Raw genomic sequence first — 24,107 nt, forward strand, 5'->3', positions numbered from 1 at the left:
GGCATGTCAGGGGTAAATTCAGTATCTGAATTGTGCCAATAAACACTTAAGAACATTAGATCTACTGCCACTCTGAAACTGGCAGTAGATCCTGAGTTTCCACAGCAGGTTGCTTCAAATTGACAAATGAAACTAAACTCAGTGAGTCCAATGCAAATACTGTAGTTCTCAATACATGCTCCAGAAGTGACACAACCCCCAGTTTGAAGATACTAGACAGATTGCACCTACTGTGAGTCAAAATGCAAGCCTAACTGCATGTTTTGACCCACCAGATGCAATTGCAGTAGAGGCAACTCAGAGTACAGCGCAATTATGCAGAAATTCTAAGTTCCAAAATACCTGTTAATGTTGGTGGTTTCCCTGTTTGTGGGAGTTTACTGACTATTGCTGCCTGCGCAATTTTTGCTCCTCGTTTGATTTCAGCCTCTTACCAATCCTGATGGTCAACTGACTGATTGACGTGGATTTTTGCCAGATCTTCCCATACATTCATATTGTGGTTGATTGATACTGCAAAAAAGTCACACTTTTCCTCTTAATAATCCCTGCATCTTGTGAACTGGAAACTGGAGAACAGTTTGAAGGGAGATATATTTCCCCTAGATTCATCTCTTACTCCCATATGTACAGTGGGAAAGAGTGAGTCTCACCAGGGGAAAAATTAGCATGCTAGATCTTCTAGCTGCCAAAGAAGATGGCCCAGAGTGAGACTGAGCTACATGCTGAGAGGGTTGATGGGCTGCTGTTTGTTTTTCTGTGGAGTTGTACATTTGTGTTTTGGCCGGGTTTCTGGATAACGAATCCCATACATGTAGTAACTACCATCATTTCCCTCCTCCAACCTATGATGACTCTGTTTAGTTGTTGGTCAAGTACATTAACCTGCTGTTTCAGTTCTGTTTGATGGTCACCAAGAGTTTAAGGATGAAGAAGTTCTGGATGGCTGCAGGCCTAGAAATTTGGCCAGAAGGACATTTCCTTTACTGATGCTTAAGATGTGTATGTGTTGAGGAGTGATCAGAACTACTGCCAGACAGCAAGCGTGGTGCAACATAAGCATTTCTAAAAACTACTGTGTAATCTAGTTTGCACATCCATGTAAACCTACAACAGGGTCTCTATGGCTGCTGCCACCTGGACAATGTGCACAAAGTATGCAAACCTTTGTGTATGTGTATGCTTTGAAAATCTTTTGGTCAATTCCCCTATTTAAGCCAACTTCCTCACTAGGTCTTTGCCAAAACTGGTGTCTGTCAGATATCCAGAGGTGTAATTACTGATAGGTTACTGCATACAGGTTAAGTTTAATATGCTTTATACAGCCATGAAAAGAGGGGAGATTGATCAATGCAAATTCCCAGTAATTTAATATCTGTGCAAGTGCATATATCTTCAAAAACAGGGTTTTTAGTAAAAAAGTTATGATCATAAAATTTTCAAGTCCCAATACCAAAGTAAACTTCATACACTGCTCATAAATATTTACTTCTGGTTATAATTGTTAGAGTTTGGCACCTCCCTGCATTTCTTGGGGAAAGTGTCTCTTGACCAGGGCACTGGTCCCACAGACTTGATCCTCCCCCTCACTTGGCTCTCCCAGACAAACACCAATTTTTGAAGGCATAGGGCCACCATGAAAGGGAAGGGTGCTGCAACCACATTGAAGTTTAGCCATTCTTCCTGCAGCACGCTATATCTAAGTAAACTATACAAGTATAATATAAGTGCAACTGATCTGGTCTAATTAACTACAAAAATTACAAAAGAGGGGGAATTGACCAATGTACCTTCACTGGTCCCCTGTATGATTAGTATTTAGTATTTGTGAAATATTCAAGAACAGGGGTAAAGTTATGATCATAAAATTGGCAAGTAACCATAGCACTTCAAGATAAACACCATTGTCATACTTTTCACAGGTTGGCACCTCCCTGCATGGTTGCATGTGCAAAGTGTCTCCTGACTTCTCAGTGGTCTCAGTCATAGCCTTGATCCTGTCCACCTCGTAGTTAAAATACAAAGGTTTAAATGAATGAAAATATAACTGTGAAATGTATAAAATTATGGGTCTACTGTATTTTATTCCTTAGAGCTTAAGTTTCCACTTTAATTTTTTCTGCCAATGGTTCTGATATTTTAGCTAAATTGTATAAATAACTGACTATCGGTGCAAATTAACAGGGCTGAAGCATAGACTTACAATTACAGTGGCAATGGGTTAATACCTGTTCAGGTACATCCTTATCAAAGTAAATATAATAATCATGGCGTACATAGAAGCTGCTTCATACACGTAGAATATGCGTAAGGCTACTTAATGGGGACTTATGAGCATGTGATATCCACAAATTCTTTGCTATATGCTATCTGAAATGTTTTAAAGTACATGGGGGAGGAGGGGGTGCTGTGCTAATAAAGTAGAAGTATTTGTTCTGATTTGATGGTAGAATTCAATGTCATCAAAACAACCTTCAGAAACTGTATATAAGAGAGTACAGATTTCATTCGAGGCTGCTTGGATTGTTTCATTCTGTAAAAGGGGTTCTAAGTTGCTGGAGAGAAATGGCAACTTTCAATGAAAAAAAGACTTGCAGCCAACGCATGGAAAACTTTGGACGTTTTGTGTGGAATCCAGATACTTCGGAGTTTATGGGAAGAACATTTGCCAAGTGGGGTAGGGTTTCAGTGTAGCATTTTGGAATTTAATATTATTGTTTGGAACTCAAAAATATAACCAGTATAGTTATATGTGAAAAAGCTGAGATAAACCTTTTCTGTTTGTTAATTAGTTGTTGCGTAAGATCAATTACATGGGGTCTTGGGTTTTCAGGATTAGGGGTAATTCCCTAATCTGGATCAATATACATCTAGGCTATGAGAAACATCTATACATTATAACCTATACAAATTGTTTGCTTAAATAGAACTTTGTTTTAAATTGTTTGCTTAAATAGATCGTTGTTTTAAAATGCGGCAGTGGCTCAAGCAGGAATAAATAATTATGACTACAGTTATTCCCAATATTTTATGTAATGTTCCCCTTTTGGGTGTGATGAAGCCAACTTTTCAAGTTGTAAAGTATCTCAGCATAGTAGGTGCAGATTGTATAGGATGCCTGTGTTTTGCATGCATAATATTTATAAATCAACATTTGATGGGCTCATTATTAATTTGTGCAACTTACGTTAATACCAGTATCTTAACTAAAGTATAATTTAAAACAAACTGTTTTTTTTTATGCTTGTGTTTCATTATAAATGTATGACATTGTACACTAATGGTTCCAGTGATCTTGTGGCTATATTGCGCTTCAGGAACATTCATAAACCATTCTTTAGACTAAAAAAATATTACTTAAATAGGTCTAAATTAGCTATGTACAGTAGACACATTTATAATGAATAATATGCTCAGATTTGGTTGCACAATGAATGGCTGTTGTTTTTTTTTATAGTGTACATCAGTCTTTACTATGCCGCATTCTACGTTATTATGGTTGGAATCTTTGCACTGTCTATATATTCCCTGATGCAAACTCTGAGCCCGTATGTTCCAGATTATCAGGATGAACTGAAATCGCCAGGTAAACAGTCCTTTCTGCTTAAGGGCAGACATAGAAACATAGTAAGGAAAGTTGAAAAAAGACACACGTCCATCAAGTTCAACCTTTTAGTTTTTTTTTTTTAATCTGCCTAATTGCTAGTTGATCCAGAGGAAGGCAAAAAAAAAAACCATCTGAAGGCTCTTGAATTTGCCTCAGAGGGGGAAAAAAATTTCTTCATGACTCTAAAATAGCAATCGCACTAGTCCCTGGATCAACTTGTACTATGAGCTATTTCCCATAACCCTGTATTCCCTCACTTGATAAAAAGCCATCCAACCCCTTCTTAAAGCTATCTAATGTATCAGCCTGTACAACTGATTCAGGGAGAGAATTCCACATCTTCACAGCTCTCACTGTAAAAAACCCCTTCCGAATATTTAGGTGGAACCTCTTTTCTTCTAATCGGAATGGGTGACCTTGTGTCAGCTGGAAAGACCTACTGGTAAATAAAGCATTAAGAGAAATTATTATATAATCCCCTTATGTATTTATACATAGTTATCACATCTCCCCTTAAGCGCCTCTTCTCCAGCGTGAACATCCCCAATTTGGCCAGTCTTTCCTCATAGCTAAGATTTTCCATACCTTTTACCAGCTTAGTTGCCCTTCTCTGTACACTCTCTAATACAATAATGTCCTGTTTGAGTGATGGGGACCAAAACTGTACGGCATATTCTAGATGGGGCCTTACAAGTGCTCTATACAGTGGAAGAATGATCCCCTCCTCCCTTGACTCTATGCCCCTTTTAATACAGCTCAAGACCTTATTTGCCCTTGATGCTGCTGACGGGCATTGCTTGCTACAGCCAAGTTTATCATCTACAAGGACTCCAAGGTCCTTTTCCATAATGGATTTGCCTAGTGCAGTCCCATTAAGGGTATAAGTGGCTTGGTTATTTTTACATCCCAGGTGCATGACTTTACATTTATCAACATTGAATCTCATTTGACATTTGATTTATCTAGAACATTTTCTTAATTTTCAGAAAAAATGTCTTAGATTTATAATATAATGGGTTGGAACAATTGGTAAATCTGGCCTAAGCAGATTCACGGCAGTAACAAACGTTAGCTTGGAAATACCGATCATTAATCATCCCTGAAGTCTGTATTGTGACCTCAGGGGAAAATACATGGGTTAGATGGAAATTGTATTTACATTCGTGTTATTTACACTGCCCAATAAAAGGATCTAGCAGTTAATACTGCTTTGTGATTTTCCTACCTTTTTTCTATATATATATTTTGAGTATATTATATAACTTTGAGTTGAGTATACATCTTGTGTAGCAGAAGTTGTTTTTGCTGGTGGGGAGGGGGCTGCAAAAAAAAACTTTTTAGCTCTGTTGAAACTAAATAGAGTTCAGAGTACCACTGTAAATAAACATTCAATGGATTATGTTAGGAGGAAAGTGAGTCAGATGGTGCATATTTACTTTAGCAATGTGACTTTAAGAAGATATGTTCGCAATCTACAAATATGTTCAAGGTCAGTGCAAAAAAAAAAAAAAAAAATTTAGTGCCAAGAAAACAAAGCTACTTTGGTAGCATTACAGCATGTCACCTCAAATAGAAAATTGCAACCTTGGACACAAAGGGGTTATTCATTAAAGTCCGAATGCCAAAACCTCGAACAATTTGAGGGGTTTTTTTTACTATAAAATCTGAATTTTTGGAGGAAAGAAAGCTCAAATTTTTCATGATTTATTAAACCCTAAAGCTGCTAAAAGTCAGAATCAGAAAAATATTCCAGCTCCAAACTGCTGGGGTCCTGTATAATGGCAGGGGTCCCATTTGAAATTTAAAGATACTGTATAATGGTCTGCACTGAGTTTCTGGCAGAAATCTGAAAAATTCGGGGGTTTCGAGAAATTTCATGAAAAATTCAAGCGTTTAGGCAATAAAACCCAAAATTTTTTTTGCAAAAACCCGAGTTTTTTCCGAACCGATTTTATTGAGTTTTTTCAATTACTTTTTTTTACTTAAAAAATCAAAAAATGGATTTTGATAAATAACCCCCTAAATTTTGTGAAAAATTTCTGCAGGTAGAACGATAGGTACGGAAATAAAATGACTTATTTTTAGTAAACTGAACAAGGCATACTAACACAAGCCATGTTGACTTTAATCTTTTAGCAAGGGAAACACCAAAAACACCCTTGCCTCTTCATATTTAATTTCATGGAAATCACATCACACTGCTAGCATGTTTAGTTATGGGCTAATGCTCATTTTTTGGTGCATGAACCATATGTATCAGTGGTTTTAGGCATTTTCCATAAGGAAGGGAAGTTTTGATTGTGCCATTAGCTGTAGATAAAGTGTTCGGTATGTTCTTAACCCTGCTGTTATGTTACCATCCACTTATAAGAAGACAGCAGGGACTGAAATGGAATACCCCATAGCAAGGAAAACTCCCTGGGTCTACGCATTACACCAGTAGGAGAGTTATACATATAAAATGGCTCCTTTGATTTTATAGTAAAACAATGCAAGAATAATGTTGCTTTGATTTTGTGTGCACGTGAAAAAGTTTAGTAACTTTAACCCTACCAAATGTGGCCTCCAGCCTGCTCAAGCACTCAATAGATTTTCTTGGTTTGAATGTTTGTATTATTTTAATATACAACTTTTTTAATATACAACGTTCCATCAAACATGTAGTATGATAAACCATTATTCCGCTAAATGCATGAAGTTGAACAGAGCTGGGACTAAATATAAAGCAGTTGCTTGAGTGTGAAATATTATTAAACAGTTAGATATTATTTAACAGTTAGATAAATGGCCAGCAGTAGTAGAAGACAAATAAAAAAATTATATAAATGATATTCCCATGTCGACAATGACCTCAATGTCTGTCTGTTGATTGCTGTTCAGGACCCTTATGTACAGAGCTGCAGTATATATTAGCACTTTAAAAACAAACGTAATACTAACTACAATTTTATATGACTTGACAGGTGTGACATTGAGACCAGATCCATATGGAGATGAAGTAATTGAACTCTTTTACAACATGGCTGACAACAAAACATACCTCCCACTTGTAACCAGTCTGTGTGAGTTTCTCCCGGGTAAGTACTTAATTACCATATTAATATAAATATATTGTGTTTTTGATAGCCATTGAAATGACAAAAATAGGTGAAAATCTGCAAAATCCACCAAAAACCTATTTCAATGCAATGAATTTGAGTGTATGCAAGCCTAGTTTTTGCAAAGCAATGGGTAGAAATGGGTTTCCCATATGAAGAATTACAGTTTTTCCCAGAAATTAATAGTTTGTTTTGTACGGAAAAAATGTAATTTCATGAAAAGAAAATCATTTTCATTCAACTCTTTTTTAATGATATAGTGTACAACAAATCAGTTCAAGAAAAGATGAACGCAAACTGCTCTGACCATACAAGAATCTCTTGTGCTCATCAGAATGAGAATACGAAGTCCTGCCAGTTTACTACAGATATGCTGGGAAATTGCTCTTGGGAACATGATCACACATTTGGCTACAAATCTGGAAAACCTTGTCTTTTTATAAAGATGAACAGGGTAAGCTTTGTTACTCATTTTGTAAGTAGACCTGTTTTCAATTATAATGCCTGGTATTATATTCATTACAAAATACATGCTTGCCATCAATACTCTGTCAATAGTGTGTTCTTATTAGTCAGTTTCCCACTACCCTACTCATCCTCTAAGAATATAGTGGCTTCACCACTGGAAACTCTATATGATGTGACCACTACAGTCCAGTTAGTAAGGATTGAAATCAACAGTCTCGGAACCCCTTACAGCCTTTCTTTAAACCAAATATATATTAAAATACTGATGTACAATGAGGCAAGCTATAGTAAGAATGGTTCATTTAAAGGTTCTGCACATAAAGTAGTAAAAAAGGAGACTGTGATTATGGGATCAAGCATTCATTAAAATTAATTGTGATACAAATAAGGATTGTGGCACTTCATCATTTTGTTTCTAGTAGTTAAAATGCTAAAAAGAGACGTATTTCAGTGCACCTTATCCTTGGGTCCAGAAAAAAATCCTCTCTCTTCACTTTTGAGCCATTAATTTAACAAGAAATTCCTTCCTCATTTAATTTTCTCCAGGCTGTATATGTACGGGTATGGGATGTATTATCCGGAATGCTTACCAGGGCTTTCCAGATAAGGGATCTTTACGTAGTTCGTATAACCATACATTAACCAATATTGTTTGGTTTGTGAGTGGACAGGTTCTGCAGTGTAACATTAAAGTTAAAGGATAACTAAACTCTAAAATTGAATATGGCTAAAAATGCCATATTTTATATACTGAACTTATTGCACCAGCCTAAAGTTTCAGCTTCTCAATAGCAGCAATGATCCAGGACTTCAAACTTTTCACAAGGGGTTTACCATCTTGGAAAGTGTCTGCGACACTCACATGATCAATGGGCTCAGCTGTTGAGAAGATAAGATTAGGGGTTGTTGCAAATTATCAAGCAGAAAATTAGGTTGGCCTGTAATATAATCTATGCAACAGTCCTGATTATTAAATTCTGATGCTAATTGCACTGGTTTCTGTGCTGCCATGTAGTAATTAATTACTAATCAGCCTGTTATTGTGACATTTCTATTATATGTGTACTGTATATTGTGAGCCGGTCCCTAAATTCAGTAACTGACAGCAGCATAGTGCATGTGCAGTGAATCAGCAAAACATAATGTACAACATTTCTGGCCTACTTCAGACTTTAGTTCTCTTTTAATCAGTGCATGTTGCAAAGGTAGGCGAGGAAGCTTAGTCATAGCTCTTGTGGCTCTTTGCTGCTGTCAGGCAACCAATTCTATTAGCAATGAGGAGATGCCACTTAGGCTCATAGGATAAAGAAATCAGACAGGTTTATTCGCATGTGGGGATCATTCATGTACAACACAAATTGTACATAAGCATTCCAAAATACCCCCCTCTCCTTGACATCCTTTTATACCCCCTCCACCAGAAGGGGGTTTCCAGTAGTCTCTGTGTTAACCAATCACTTTTCAGTGTTCTTGTAACTTTAGTCGTAATGTTCTGCAACGCATTCTCTGGAATCATTCAGGTTATATGTTCTCAAATGATCATTTTACCAGTAACATTTTGGGGGCCTCCTGAGATGGGGTAGCCAAGATAAGCATCTAATTTCAACGATGATGCATACCAAACGGCTGTTTCATACAAAATAAGTTCACAGCTATAATGTTAACAATTAGGCCTGTATCCTGCCATTCAATTAAAGGGGAACTATTGGGAAAATAATATAAGCATCATACTGAAATAAGAAACTTTCTAAATATAATCAATAAAAAAATTCTGAATCGTTTCTGAAATAATCAAGTTTATCTTTACTATCCCTCTCTCAGGATCTGTTTTTCTTCATTCTCTCTTCATGCAGCTGTTGGGTGTCAGATATTTATTGATAGATCCAATATATCTTTTAGGGGGTCCTTTTGTCTAAAATATGTATTAGAGCTCACTCAAATAACTGATTCCAGCACAAAAAGCATCTAACAAAATAAATGCCTTTTGCACAAATTCTGCATGTTAAGAGACATGATCTCTGGTGATTTTAATAGAGTGAGCTTGAATACATCGTCTAGGCAAAATTAGCCCCCTATAAGATATATTGGATCTAACTGTCAATGACTATCTGACACCCAACTCTTGATGAGAGAATGAAGAGAAACAGATACCGAGAGAGGAATAGTGAAGATAAACTTGATTATTTCAGAAGCGATGATGACTGTTTAATTGAATGTACTTAGAAAGTTTCTTATTTCAGTATGATGAAGCTTATATTAATTTTTTATTTTTGTGATAGTTCCCCTTTAAACATCAAACACTTCAGATCCAAACCTTAACTGATGCTTAATTAAACGCAACGTTATACATATTTAGAATTAAGATGGATCAAACTTATCCTCACACTGCTGTACATATATTTATAACAGTGTATTTATTAGGCGATATCTGAAACCTTTTGTTAAGATTACTGCAGAATTTGAGTCCTTAACAGAATTAAATAGACTGGGTGGGATAATATAGCTTGGCAAGGAAAAGAAAAACACATCACTGGACATTTAACCTTTTTTTTTATCTTATTGTCTAATTTCTTAATTTATTTTGCCTTTAACACTTTACAGAGGGGGGTCTGGTTAAACATGTGCTTCTTTCATTTCAGATAATAAATTTTGTTCCAGGCAACAAGACTGCTCCTCTTGTGAACTGTTCAGCTGAGGTTTGTTCAAGTTGCAAAATATAACCCATCATTTATAATAAAATATAACCTATCATTTATAGTTAACTGTACCAGGGATGCACTGAATCCACTATTTTGGATTCGGCCGAACCCCCGAATCCTTTGTGAATGATTCGGCCGAATACTGAACTGATCCAAGCCCTAATTCGCATATGCAAATTAGGGGTGGGAAGGGGACATTTTTTTTACTTCCTTGTTTTGTGATGAAAAGTCACTTGAATTCCCTCCCCACCCCTAATTTGCATATGCAAATTAGGATTCGGTTCGGCCGGGCAGAAGTATTCGGCCGAATCCTGCTGAAAAAGGCAGAATCCTGAACCGAATCCTGGATTCGGTGCATCCCTAAACTGTACTAAACATTTAGCCGATTTATATGAATTTGAAAAACTTTAGAATTTACAAATTCCAATTTAGAGAATAAAGATACACAAAAAAAAAAAAAAAAAAAAGAGAAAATAAGAACTTGTGAAATTGCATCAGTAGGGGACTAAGAGTGTAGATCTCACCTTTAAATTCTCCCCAAAAAAGTAGAATTGTTATTTTTAACCTTTGCATGCACGTTAAGACTATAAAATCATTATACAGAAATAACATGAACTACATATTCTTTCAGTTGCAATATAAATTATGGAAGAATATACATGTAAATTGTTAAAAGAATTCTTATTTTTTTTCACACTTTATGTACAGAATGGAGAACTTGGCGATGTACAGTATTATCCAGGCAATGACACATATGGGACTATTGGTCTTCAGTACTTCCCATATTGTGGAAAGAAAATGCAGGTAATTTCTGTTATATGTTTCTACTTATTAAAACATCCTAATTATTCTGATTTCCTTTGTAACACCTTTCTAACTGAAACATTTTGTTTCCCAGCCAAATTACACCAATCCTTTGGTAGCGGTGAAATTACTTAATCCGACACTGAACAAAGAACTGAGTGTAGTCTGTAAAGTTTCTGGACATGGCATCACCTCGGACAACCCACATGATCCCTATGAAGGAAAAGTATCATTCAAACTTAAGATAGAAAATAAACCTCTTTCATCTAGTGCAAATTAAGCCATTGTAAGGTGGGTTAATTGGTAGGCAGTAATGCCTTTCAAACACAAGTTTAAACAATGATGGCAGGAATGCGTTTGTATGTTATTTTTTTTTGCATTGGATTTAAAATAAACCCTGCAAAATTCTTAATGTTCTACTGTACACACTGGACCTTATAGCAACACATGGATCATTGCAAATAATTCACAATGAAACAAATCACATAAAAAGGAAACCAATATATCATACATTGACAAAAAATTATGAATTTTAGATTTGCTCAGGGAAATTAATATGACATTTTCTCTACATGCCAAAAAGTACCTTGATATTTATCTGGCAAGAAGGAATGCCCACATTCCTCCCACTGACTGCTTGAGCTAGACTGCATGGGTTTCTATCTAAACCACGTCACACATAGGAAAAATACCTACTCATAATCAGATACTAGAGATCAGCTACTCAGGGCTAACTAAAAGAGCTGATAAATATATTTATGGAAAGCCATTTTTACCTTGTGTACTTTAATTTACCAGACAGGCTAGTTGAAGACTGAAATGAGAGCAAGATTCGCATTATATAGTTATTGTACTTTAAAGGAGAACTAAACCGTAAAATTTTATAAAGATTAAAAATACCATATTTTATATATTGAACTTATTGCACCCCCTAAAGTTTCAGCATCTCAATAGCAACAATGATCCAGGACTTCAAACTTGTCACAGGGGGTCACCATATTGAAAAGTGTCTGCAACACTCACGTGCTCAGTAAGCGCTGAGCAGCTGTTGAGAAGCTAAGCTTAGGGGTGGTCACAAATTTACTTGCAGAAAATGAGGTTTGTCTGTACTATAAGCTAATGCTACAAGACTGATTATCAAATGAATACATTTAGGGGTTATGGAAATCCGAAAATTTCTCACTATTTTAAGTAGAACTACTCCGACCATATCTGCACAAACTTTTCACTCCTATTTATTAATACATTTTCACAAATTTATCTTGTGTGGAAAAAGTCCAGATAAAATTGTTTAAAAAATCCTGAATCCTATGAATTTTTCGTAAAATCACCCAAAAGCTACGTTTTTGTTTCTGGAAACCCATCGCAACTCAGAAAACCTTCCAATTGTTAACGGGACATCTGCCATTGACTTTTACATGTTCTTGGCAGGTCTGACTTGGAGCACTTTATTCACTGGACTTTTAAAACCAAAATCACGAGAAAAAAAAAGTTTTTCCCCTTTTAAAGTCCAAGTCCTCTAAGTAATACCATTTAGCTTGCTATGATAAAAATAAATATCAGTACATGCAGTGGTGTAACTATATGTGGTTGCAGTTGGACCTTAATTAATAAGCAGTTTTCATATACAATGGTAAAATAGGTCAACTTACGAAAGTTTAGGAAGGGCTTAAAATTAATTTGCTGGGGTGGCAGTTTCGTATACTTATGCTACTGTGTATATAATTCTGTATAATTTAGCAAGCATTTGCAAGAATTAATTACAATTTGTTTTCTTTTATTTCACCCAATGCAGAGTGACAATGTATACTAGCTTTTGATTTCTTTCTGGCACTTGAACATGCAATTTTACTAGTGTTACATGGTCTTACAAACAGATAGATATATATATATCTATCTATATCTATCTATATCTATATCTATATCTATATCTATATCTATATCTATCTATCTATCTCTATCTCTATCTCTATCTCTATCTCTATATATAGAGATAGATATATATATATAGATATAGATAGATATATATATATATATGAAAAGATATATTTGGATTGTGCACCTCTGGCTTCATCCTTTGGATCAAGTGCAGGCACTGTGGGACTTATATATATATATATATATATATATATATATACACATACATACACCACATATTGTACAAAAAACCGCACACTCAGGTCTTCTCAGAGGTGAAAAAAAACAACAACTTTATCACGACAGAGAAGACCTGAGTGTGCGGTTTTTTGTACAATATGTGGTCTACATAATTTTTTGAACACCGCACCCAGGCAGCTGTTTTGGCTCATATGAGTGCTCCAGTTTTGCGAATATAAATATATATATATATATATAGATAGATATATATATATATATATATACATACACACACACACACATCATTGCAGTATCCCTGAAGTCCATTCTTATCATTGCTGGTGCTTACATTTGTGGCACACTGCCCTTATGACCTCCTTCCACCCACCAGTAAGAACATGCACAAGCTTGGTCTACCTGCATATTATGAGGGCTTGTCCATTACCTTGATTACTACAGATGACAAAATAGGGGAGATGATTTTAAGATAAAACCCTGCATAAATTATATAGGAACACACTTTAAAAGCCAACCTCTTAATGGTAATCAATTCTTTCCCCCCTTGCTCAACAGAACTACCTGGGATTCGCAATATCCTATGAAAAAACAAGCAGTGCTTCAGTCCTACTAACTTGAAGAAAACCATGGACCCATCATATCACATAATTTACCATGTTAATAGTCTCAGGAGGGGGCAACCAGTATATGAATTTACTTGCAAGCATATATATTATGATTTTGACATATGAATATCAGATCTCAAATACAAATAAAGGTAAAGTAATGTCATATTAAAATATATAAATAAATGCAATACTCCGGTTTTACGCTGCTTCTCCTGATGGGCTATTCTGTCATTCAAAAGTTCTAAACCAATGTACATTCTAAAAAGTTAAAAAGATTCAGTTGCAGGTCTTTGTATAGAAGTAGATTAAAAATGGCAACAGCATTTGACACAAGCCCACTTAAAATTAATAGTAACAAAGACAGGACAGAGAGAACAATGATATGTTGATATTTCATAAGTTTCTTTATGCATGAAAAGCTAATTAAAAAGTTCTCTCTTTTCATATTACCTTAAAAACTTTTATTATTATACTAATACTTCCTTTAGGAATTGATTTAATATATGCCGAGGGGTAAACTCTCTAAACAAGTGTAAATGTTTTTTTTCTGATAACCTAGGACAACCAGATTTGTATTTCAATTTGCCTTATATGCATTTGACCAATCAGAAATAATTGCTGATTTCTAATTATTGAATAGATTCCTCAATAGTGAATTTTTCCTGTAATTTCACATTCATAATCAAACACTTTAAATGTACAAGTGTTTGCGTCATCACCATTATGCTAGTTTTGTTTTTAAAGTGGCTGCATCAACTTTTTATGTAAACTTATAGGTTGTAGAGCTTTTTCAGCACGTCTTTAGAACTTTTCTGTTGGGGAAAATGGACAGTTTCTGGAACTGGTAAATTGGTATTGATAATATTCTATTGACTTCTAAGTACAATTAGCTATGAAAATGGCAGACCCATCAATTAACATTTACCATGAGGAAATTACACTTGTTAAATAAACACATACCCTTTGTATCCATGAAAGTGTAGATGTGACAGAGCTTCACATTAATAAAATGATCAAAAAATCAATGGTGTATTTGAATGATAAAGAATATCTTTATATCTAGAGAGACATGTTATTGTCTACATTTTGAATCAGAAACAAGTCTAAAAGGCAAAAACCGAACTGACTGTATATGAACATGCAATTTACTGTGCATGTAAAATAAACAGTTTTAAAACTGGTGTTGTTATACGTGTGATGTCTATATGTAATGTCAGATGAAGACAATATCCCCAATTCAGTATTAAAGGAGAAGGAAAGCTACAGAGGCATTTTATTGCCAATAGATTAGCTGCAATAGTGCAAGCTAGAATGCTATATTTATTCTGTAGAATGTTTTACCATACCTGAGTAAAAAGCTCTAGAAACTCTGTTTAGGATAGGAGCTGCAGTATTAACATGGTGTGACATCACTTCCTGCCTGAGTCTCTCCCTGTTCTGGGCTCAGATTACAGTAGAGAAGGGAGGGGGGGGGGAAAGAGGAACAAACTGAGCATGCTCTTGCCCAGGGCAATGAGGTTTAAGCTGAAGGCAGGAAGTCTGATACAGAAGCCCATGTGTACACAATAGAAGGAAAGAAATGCAGTATTTCTTTTGACAGGGGACTCAGAGAAGCACTACTTTGGGGGTTTACTGGTATATTTAGATGGACCTTTCTGATAAGGCTTACTTAGTTTTTACCTTTCCTTCTCCTTTAACCAATGGTTATTCAAGTCACTTCTAAAACACAATTATAATTATTAAAGGCACTCTAACCCTAGTGCTTTCTTTCTTCTAATAGACAATTCCTTTTCAGGATACTTAACAAGGATAGGATATTTATATTTTAGTTTGTTTAGAGCATTTACTGATATAGGTTATGTTTAACAAGGTGGTGCTATAATATACATCCTACCTTGTTTTGGCAAAAGAAAGGCTCTTCTTTCTGAGTGACAGAATATGTGTTTACATATAAGCAATAACATGAGTAATTGGGGGAGGGGGGAAGGAACAGGGCTAGGCCAAGTTATCAGGCACTCTAGGCAACCTGGCCTACTACACCACCCCCTCCTCTTGCATGCACCCACCAATGATGGGCATGTGCGCAGAAAAGCACACGTCAAGGATATGGAAATTGCTGCCACAGGTGGGGGACATAAAGATATGAAGTAGGGGAAGGTGGTATAAATGAGCATCATGGGGCACATAAGTCTGCATCTTAATTTGAAGTGAGCAGTAAATTAACCCTGCAGTGCTATTTATATTAAAGCCATTTGTTGGTTTTCCATTCTAACTAACACAATAGTACCAGTCACCTAAAAACAGTTTATCATGGTGTGATGCAAAATGGTCTGCTCCCCCCCAGATCCAACATCACATGCATATGTGCATAACAAGCAAGCTGGGGAACTTTTACCTCTGTACCCCTCGAATATTATCTCCCTCCCCCTATTACGTATTTTTCTATTTATATAAAAAATTATAATTTAGGGTCCATTTTACTCTATGCAATATGCCCATTATCTATTTTAGTGTGTAGGGTTCCTTTTTTTGCAGGCTGTATTGCCCTCCTTGTACCCAATTATACAGTACAGGTATGGGACCTATTATCCAGAATGCTTGGGACCTGGGGCTTTCCAGATAATGGATCTTTCCATAATTTGGATCTTTGTACCTTAAGACTACTAGAAAATCATGTAAAAATTAAAACAATATAGTCTGGTTTTGCCTAAAATAAGGATTGATTATATTTTAGTTTGGCTTAAAGGGATACTGTCACGGGAAAAAAATCTGATAATTTTCAGTAACCATTTATTCTTCACACAAGTTGATTTAAAGCAATGGGCAGGTAACCATTTAAGTCCCTGACACATGACCAGGGGCAGCTGGGAAATAAAATGGCTAGTGCCATGTCAGATTTCAAAATTGAATATAAAAAAATCGGTTTGCTCTTTTGAGAAATGGATTTCAGTGCAGAATTCTGCTGGAGCAGCACTATTAACGGATTCATTTTGAAAAGTTTTTCCCCATGACAGTATCCCTTTAAGTACAAGGTACGGTTTAATTATAACAGGGAAAAAGGAAATAATTTTTAAAATTTGGATTACTTGGATAAAATGGAGTCTATGGAAGACCGCTTTTCTGTAATCCAGAGGTTTCTGGATAACGGGTTTCCGGATAACGGATCCAATACCCGTAGTTTACACTGACCTAGCTAATTTGAAAGTCTTCAATGTGCATTTTTTTTCAAACCAATCTCCATACCAATTTTTAACCCACAATACATCTGCTCTTTCCTTGGTTATAAGGAGATTATACTGGACAAGTATATTTGTTAAGTAGCATTTTAAATATATTCCACTTGCCTTTTGCGCACCTTACTTTTGCTTATTACTGTATTTTAAAGGTGATATATATGTATTCTTCACTACGGCCCGTTAAATGTTGCCTCACTTACCTGATACCACAGGCCAGAGCTCGTTAGCAGAGAACTCCACTGGTGCGGTTCTTCTCAGAGAGCACGCCTCTTCCTGCTCCTTTTAACGGTGTAATTCTGTAAATCTGAATTCACTGTCCCATTATTTGTGTACGTGCGTGCGGGAGTGTTCTCCAAGTGACACCAATGGAAAAAGAATTTAACAGATTTGTTGCTAGGGGGTAGCACAGATTTCCTGTGGGCATCAAATTGCCTCATGTGCCTTTATTCTAAAGTGAAGGGGAGGCAATATTGGAAGTTATGCTCTTTTTGCATAGGACAGTTTCTCTACCAGCACAAATTAGAGCAATGACAGAAGCACAGGAGGGGTGCTATAAATCCAGACAGGTGATTTAGTGAGGAGAGGTGTCAGGGACTTAAATTGTTACCTGCCCATTGCTCACGCAACTTGCGTGAAGAGTAAATGGTTACTGAAAATTATCAGATCCCATGGCTCAGGGCCCTTGGGAAAGAAAGAAAAATGTCTAGCCTTCAAACAAATTCCAAATTTCGTAAAAACGATTTTTCCTGTGACAAAATCCTTTTAAATCTCTTCCCTTAGCCATAGTATATATGTGCCACTAGTCCAATACTGGAATCTTATATACAAGCCTAAGCATGTTTACTCATCAACAACATAAGGAATCAGCTGTTTTTAATATATACTGATGTTCTCTTTGGAAGTTTTCTATATTAAGAGTTGCAGATCATTTAAATGCCAGTTTTATTTGGTTTTAAATGTGAACATTTCTAAAATAAAAAAGTTAACCCAACGTACTGTAAATAACTGATCTTGAAAATCTGCAGACTTAAACTTGAACTCAATCCATTAAATAATTTGATACATAAAGGAATAATTTCTAAATTACTCCTAAAGTCCATCATAACCATATGTGGGGGGACATAACTAGAAATCTTATATTAACTGCTATAATTATAATACTATGATATTGTTTAAAGGCTTGAAGAAAAAAAAATCTATGCATACAAAAGAAAGTTAATGTACATTATTTTTTATATTAAAAAAACACAGCTTACTTAAAATGCCCATGCATTTTATTAATGACTAACAGTGTCAAGTTAAATCATTATAATCTTCTGCAACGTTAATAAAATTACATATTTGTATTAATGTTTGAATAAAAAGAATATGATCTTTACATAGGCAGCAGACAATATCTGTGCAGTTGTGATTTTTTCTTTTTTAATCTGAAACTAGTAATCTGCCCTGAAATTTCTCAGTTATAAAATGTTAACTGTTAAAAAGGATTCACAAATCTGAAGAAAAAACAAAAAATGCCAACAATCATTTTAACATTATAATAGATTGCAAGTATAGGTTTATGAAACAAATACAAAACATTTGTTTCTTTTAGTGATAGCTATGTAAACAAGGTATAAAATAAAAGTTTACCTGCAAGAATTCAGGCAAATTATATAAGCAATATATAGAACCTTCAAGATTATAAATAGCTGCACCAGCATCATAGTAAAACCTTTGCCATACAATGTATTTAGTTCTCCCAAAATATACAATAAAAAAATATACAAAACGGGTATTAACAGTTTTTTTGACATTTTTAAACTATCAACGAATTTAGAAAAATGCATCTTACTTTATTTGGACTTTGCATGACAAAAAAAAAAAAAAAAAAAAGTTGTTTATACCTAAATTCTAGGCATTATTGTAACACTTCCCAAAAATGGTACTGCAATTATTACTTTTTTTTTTTTTTTTAACAAAGGATAGTTTCTTTTTCCCCCATTAATGCAGATGAAATTCACCATCAAGCAAAATTCTAAGGGGCAAACATAACTATAAATGGGAAAGTAAATAGATTTGAGCAAAATACTGTCAATTTTCACAGCACACACAAAGAAAAATAAAATATAAACTCGAATGATCCTTCTTGGTTGTAAGAACCAAGTACTGTATCAATATTTCCTTGGAACAGGGGAAAGATAAAAAAAAAAAAAACAATTTTTTTTTCCTGATGCTGTATCTCAACACAAAAAACGTGCTACACATCAGTCATCCTCTTCATCATTAGAACCATCCTCATCATCGTCCTCTTCCTCTCCAGCATACGACACGGGAGTCTCAACTCGGGAACTACTGTACTGGGATCCATTTGAACTTGTAGCTAATATGCCATCTGTGCAGCCAGTCAAGTCACTGTAACAAAAGATGGTTATTGTGTGAAGGGCAGCAGTTGAGAGATAGTACACGCAAACGATCTCGGGATAGGCACAAAATACTTTGTTGTTTAAAGGTGAAAGCATTTCAAAACTCTATTTGTACAACCCAGCTAAACATAGGGTCAATGCAGAGAATCTATTTATTTCCCTATTGTGGTATGGGCCCTTTAACAGAGGTTGCTGAAGCTTGCTTGGCAATGAAAAAGGTAGCTTTATTTCTTTAAAGCAGCAAGAAAAGTATTACACAGCTCAATTTCAGCATGGCATCAGAACAGCAGAGCAGTTTCTCTAGGTCTTTCCTTGAAGAGAGCCAACATCAGACAGAGAGACTCTTGCTGACTGGGAGCGGCCTTTTATACCCAAGGCTCCCAGAATGCTTTGTGGTTCTGTGACATCATACATGTCACATTAAACAAATGTTAAATTTTAACAATAATTGCAATTTCCACATATACATTTACATATTAGCCATCATAGATTACAACATAAAAAAAGGTAAAAAGAAACTCACAGTTAAACGAAGTTTGAATTCCAAGCTGTGAAATGTCTGTGCACAGCTGACAACAATCAGGCTACACCCATGTGTTTCACCAAACCCTGTGCAGACTGATCAACTTGGGAAACTCAGGTAAGTATTTTAAACTTTAAATGTTAAAGTTTGAACTCATATATAAAGGGTATATTTTAGTGGCAAGTTGCTTTTCTAAGAGGAAAAACTAATGTTTAAGTGTTGTAACTTTATAGAGCTGCAAAACAGACTGCTTTCACATGGCTTTTTTTAACCCTGTTGTTGCCATGTTGAACACAGGAGAAAAAATATGTTTCAAGGCTGAGAATGGTGTAGGACAGACACAAGAAGTAATGAAAGACAGATTAAGAAAGAGTTTGCGCTGGCCAGCAGAGGTAGAAAAGACAGAGAAGAAAGAAAGTACTGTCCTCCACACATATCTCAACAACAAAAAAAAAGAAAAATTTATTTAAGTGACATAACTCTGTCACATATCCCCCTCCTTAAGAGAAAGGACATTTTCTCAAGCAAGGAAAAAAAAAATTTACATTACTGTTTCGTCTATGACTGCTCCATATCTAGACAAATCAGCATTTTTATTTTCCTTGCTTGCTTTGTGAGAAATTGAAAAACGAAAGGGCTGCAGTGCCAAATACCACCTTGTCACTCTAGCATTTTTGTCTCTCATGGAATTTAGCCACATGAGAGGACGGTGGTCAGTTATCAGCTGGAATTCCTGACCCAACAAATAGCACTTTAAGGATTCTAGTGCCCATTTTATGGCTAGGCATTCCTTCTCTAAGGCTGCATATCGGGTTTCTCTTGGAAACAATTTACGGCTAATATACAGCACAGGATGCTCTTCTCCATCATGCTTTTGAATTAGAACCGCTCCAAGACCATTTTCAGATGCATCTGTTTGAACAATAAATGATTTGGAGAAGTCTGGACTTTTAAGCACAGGACCATCACAAAGAATTTCTTTAATTCTGGAGAAAGCTTTGTCGCACTTACTGTTCCATTCAACTTTATTGTTTTTAGCCTTTTTGGTTAGCTCTGTAAGAGGTGCTGCAATAGAGGAAAATTGAGGAATAAATCTCCTATAGTAGCCAGCTAGTCCTAAAAAAGAACAAACTTCTTTTTTAGTTGTAGGTTCCTTTGCATCTTTGATAGCCTTGGTTTTCACAATTTCTGGCTTAATTTCACCATTACCCAAAATGTAGCCTAAATACCGTGTCTCTCCAAAGGCAAAGGCACATTTTGATGGATTAATGGTGAGACCAGCTGATTTTATAACAGACAAGATTTTACTTAGGTGCTCTAAATGTTTTTCCCATGTAGAACTGAACACCACCATACATCATCAAGATATGCTGCTGAGTATTCACTATGACCCTCTAAGAGAGAATTCATGAGGCGCTGAAAAGTTGCTGGGGCTCCATGTAGGCCAAATGGCATAGTTACAAAATGGAAAGACCTTTCCTGGTACTGAAAGCAGTCTTTTCCCTGGATTCATAGTCCAGAGGTATTTGCCAATACCCTTTTGTCAGATCTAGGGTGGATATATATTTGGCCCCCCCTAACTGATCAATTAAGTCATCAATTCTGGGTAGTGGAAATGAGTCAAACTTAGATACACTGTTTAGCTTACGAAAATCAATACAGAATCTTATTTCACCATTCTTTTTTGGTACCAAGACAATAGGTGAGCACCACTCACTTTTTGAGGGTTCTATAACTCCAAGTTGCAACATTTTTTTAACTTCTTGGTCTACCACTGACATATTTCTCAGGCATTCTGTATTGTCTCTGCCGAATGGGCTTGGCATCATCAGTGTAAATGGTATGTTCAATTAAAGAAGTACGTCCAGGGGTTTTTACTAGCGTATCTCTATGTTGATTTAATAAAATTAAAAGATCATAATGCATTTTATCACCAAGGGGACCAATATCAATATCCCTTAAAGGTTCACATGAGGAAGATAACCTTTGATACGCTTGCTCTGCCATATCAGGAGTACATTCCTTTAATACCACCATTGATGCTTTCTCATCCCTCTCTTTCCATTTTCTTAGCAAGTTAACATGGTAAATTGTTTTCTTACGTTTACCTGGCATTTCAATCTCATAATCAACAGGGCCTACTTTGCGGGTGATTAGAAAAGGACCCTGCCACTTTGCTAGTAGCTTGTTCTCCTTATTTGGCAACAGTAATAAGACCTTCTCACCTGATTGAAATGTGCGGTATCTTGACTTATGTTCATACCAATTTTTTTGTTTATGTTGGGCTTCTTTTATATTCTCCTGAGCTAATTCACATATTTTGGTTAATTTTTCTCGCATGTTAATAATGTGAGTTACCAAGTTTTGAGGCTCTGCAGTATCCTCAACCCAGTTTTCTTTTATCACATCAAGAATTCCCCTGGGTTGTCTCCCATAAAGCATTTCAAAAGGAGAAAATCCAGTGGACATTTGTGGAACCTCCCTATAGGCAAACATTAAGTATGGAAGCCATTTGTCCCAATGTTTTGGGTCCTCCTCAACAAACTTCTGAAGCATGCGCTTCAGTGTCTGATTCATTCGTTCGACCAAGCCATCCGTTTGAGGATGATATGGACTCGTACGAACGGTTTTTACCCCTAGCAGGTTATTTAATTCTTTTAAGAATGCAGAGGTAAAATTAGTACCTTGATCAGTTAATACAACTTTAGGAATTCCTACTCTGCTAAAGATTTTTACAACTTCTTCTGCAACTCTCTTTGCAGTAATGTTGCTAAGAGGAATTGCTTCTGGATATCTTGTACAATAGTCACATACAACCAAAATATACTTATTCCCCTTACTACTTCTCTCTAAGGGACCCATTATGTCCATAGCCACCTTTTCAAAAGCATTATCAACCAAGGGAATAGGTATCAGCGGAGCTTTGTCTTTTTGCCTTAATGGTGCTGTCATTTGACAAGTGGAACAGGTATCACAAAATGAGGCTACATCTTTATGCACACCAGGCCAGAAAAATCTGTACAGAATTCGTTTGAGAGTCTTGTCTCTACCCAAGTGACCTGCCATAGGAATTTCATGAGCCAGTCTAAGGATTTCTCTGCGATATTTTACTGGTATCATTAACTGCTCAACTTTGTAGCCAAGTTTGGGGTGTTGACACACTCATCAGAATTCTGTTTTTCAATACATACATTGGTATATTTGCAACCACATTTTTATAATATTCTTTAAGAGTTTCATCTTTATATTGCTCATCTGCAATATCAGCATCCCAATTAATATGAGGTGACATTTTCACAAGGTGTTCAGGTCTCCCTTTTTTTAAGCTTTCTTCTTTCTTTTTTAGACTTACGGGGTTTCCCTTCACCTTGGAAAATGTCACCTTCAAATGGAAAAATCTCATGCAAAAGCTTGTTTTCATCTTTTGCCTCTTTTGCTTGAGATCGTGTGTTCACAGCTATAACAGGCGTAGAAGCTTCACTCAATATTTGAAAAAACCCTGGAAAGTCTCTACCCAAAATCATAGAGTAGGGCAAATTATCAATTACTCCAACAGTAATGATCTGTAACTCATGTCCAAGATCAACAGTCACTTGAGTTGTTAAATAAGACTTTGTATCACCATGGACACATTTGATAAAAGTCTTGCCCTTTCTGGGTAAATGCCTCAAGACATTTTTTCTCAGTAAGGTCTGTGGGCTTCCAGTGTCAATCAGGGCCTCAACTGGTTTTCCATTAACTTTAACCATTTTCAAGAGCCCTTTCCCACCCACTACTGATACTGGACTTGGGTTTTTAGCTTTTTTACAGAAGCGAGCAATATGCCCCTTTTCCCAACATTTAAAACAGACCTGCGGTGCAGTAAGAGCTTTTGCTCCTGCATCACTACTATGTGGAGGGGTAGTCACATGGGGTAATCTTACCACAGGCTGCTGAACAGTTCTCTTCCTAGCCTGGAAATAATCCTCAGCCAGGGCTACTGCCTTGGATCCTGACTCTGGACGATGCTTTTGGATCCAGATGCGCACACCATCTGGCAGGATGTTAAGGAATTGTTCTAAGACGATCACATCCAGGATCTCCTCCTTACTTTTTCCTGTTGGTTTGATCCACTTCAGGAGCAGCTCTTCCAGTTGGGCGTAGGCTTCATTAGGTCCATCTGCATTCCGGTAACGGTATTCTCTGAATCGCCTTCTAAATGTCTCACAGTTGATGTCATACCTTCGAAGTATGGCCTCTTTTACAGCATCATAGTTTGCAGCATTTGCTAGGCTCAGTGAGCTGTAAGCCTTTTGTGCTTTCACAGTCAGATTTGGAGCAAGACGTATTACCCATTGCTCTGGTGGCCATCGACTGGCTTTAGCCACACGCTCAAACATGGTGAAATATAGAAATGTTTTCATACTCACCGTAATTTCTATTTCCAAGTCACTTCCATGGCAGCATTCACCAACATGGGTTAATCCCGCCTATCAGGTCACTGGACAGGAAAGTGTTAACGATCGGTTTAAATACCTTGCTCCTCCCAGCAATACTCGTCTAGT

The 24,107-nt window shown here is 36.2% G+C and overlaps 2 protein-coding genes across 3 annotated transcripts in view; one reads left to right on the forward strand and one right to left on the reverse strand.

Moving 5' to 3' along the window:
* The first annotated feature begins 2,513 nt into the window (after nucleotides 1–2,513).
* Nucleotides 2,514–13,658, forward strand: atp4b.S (ATPase H+/K+ transporting subunit beta S homeolog). Of its 2 annotated transcripts, NM_001086300.1 has the most exon segments (8): nucleotides 2,514–2,677; nucleotides 3,458–3,586; nucleotides 6,571–6,684; nucleotides 6,966–7,159; nucleotides 9,813–9,869; nucleotides 10,581–10,676; nucleotides 10,771–10,967; nucleotides 13,347–13,658. In NM_001086300.1, coding segments are annotated over 7 exon segments (888 nt in total). In that variant the 5' UTR covers nucleotides 2,514–2,565; the 3' UTR covers nucleotides 10,957–10,967; nucleotides 13,347–13,658.
* Nucleotides 13,659–18,419: 4,761 nt separating this feature from the next.
* tfdp1.S (transcription factor Dp-1 S homeolog) overlaps nucleotides 18,420–24,107 on the reverse strand; it is a gene marked incomplete at its 5' end in the record, with an annotated part of 45,672 nt that continues 39,984 nt past the window's right edge. The window contains 1 exon segment of the mRNA NM_001094113.1: nucleotides 18,420–19,029. Within this exon segment, the coding sequence (NP_001087582.1) occupies nucleotides 18,882–19,029 (148 nt within the window). The 3' untranslated portion in view covers nucleotides 18,420–18,881.

This window comes from Xenopus laevis, chromosome 2S (assembly GCF_017654675.1).
Source record: "Xenopus laevis strain J_2021 chromosome 2S, Xenopus_laevis_v10.1, whole genome shotgun sequence".
In the NCBI taxonomy this organism is placed as follows: domain Eukaryota; kingdom Metazoa; phylum Chordata; class Amphibia; order Anura; family Pipidae; genus Xenopus; species Xenopus laevis.

Bases quoted from the DNA above. Each gene is read 5' to 3' on its own strand.
- atp4b.S (XM_041582976.1), top strand. From the start codon at position 2,566: ATGGCAACTTTCAATGAAAAAAAGACTTGCAGCCAACGCATGGAAAAC. The intron at 7,160-9,812 runs GTAAGCTTTGTT...CTTTCATTTCAG, and splicing joins TTTTTATAAAGATGAACAGG to ATAATAAATTTTGTTCCAGG. The intron at 10,677-10,770 runs GTAATTTCTGTT...TTTGTTTCCCAG, and splicing joins ATTGTGGAAAGAAAATGCAG to CCAAATTACACCAATCCTTT.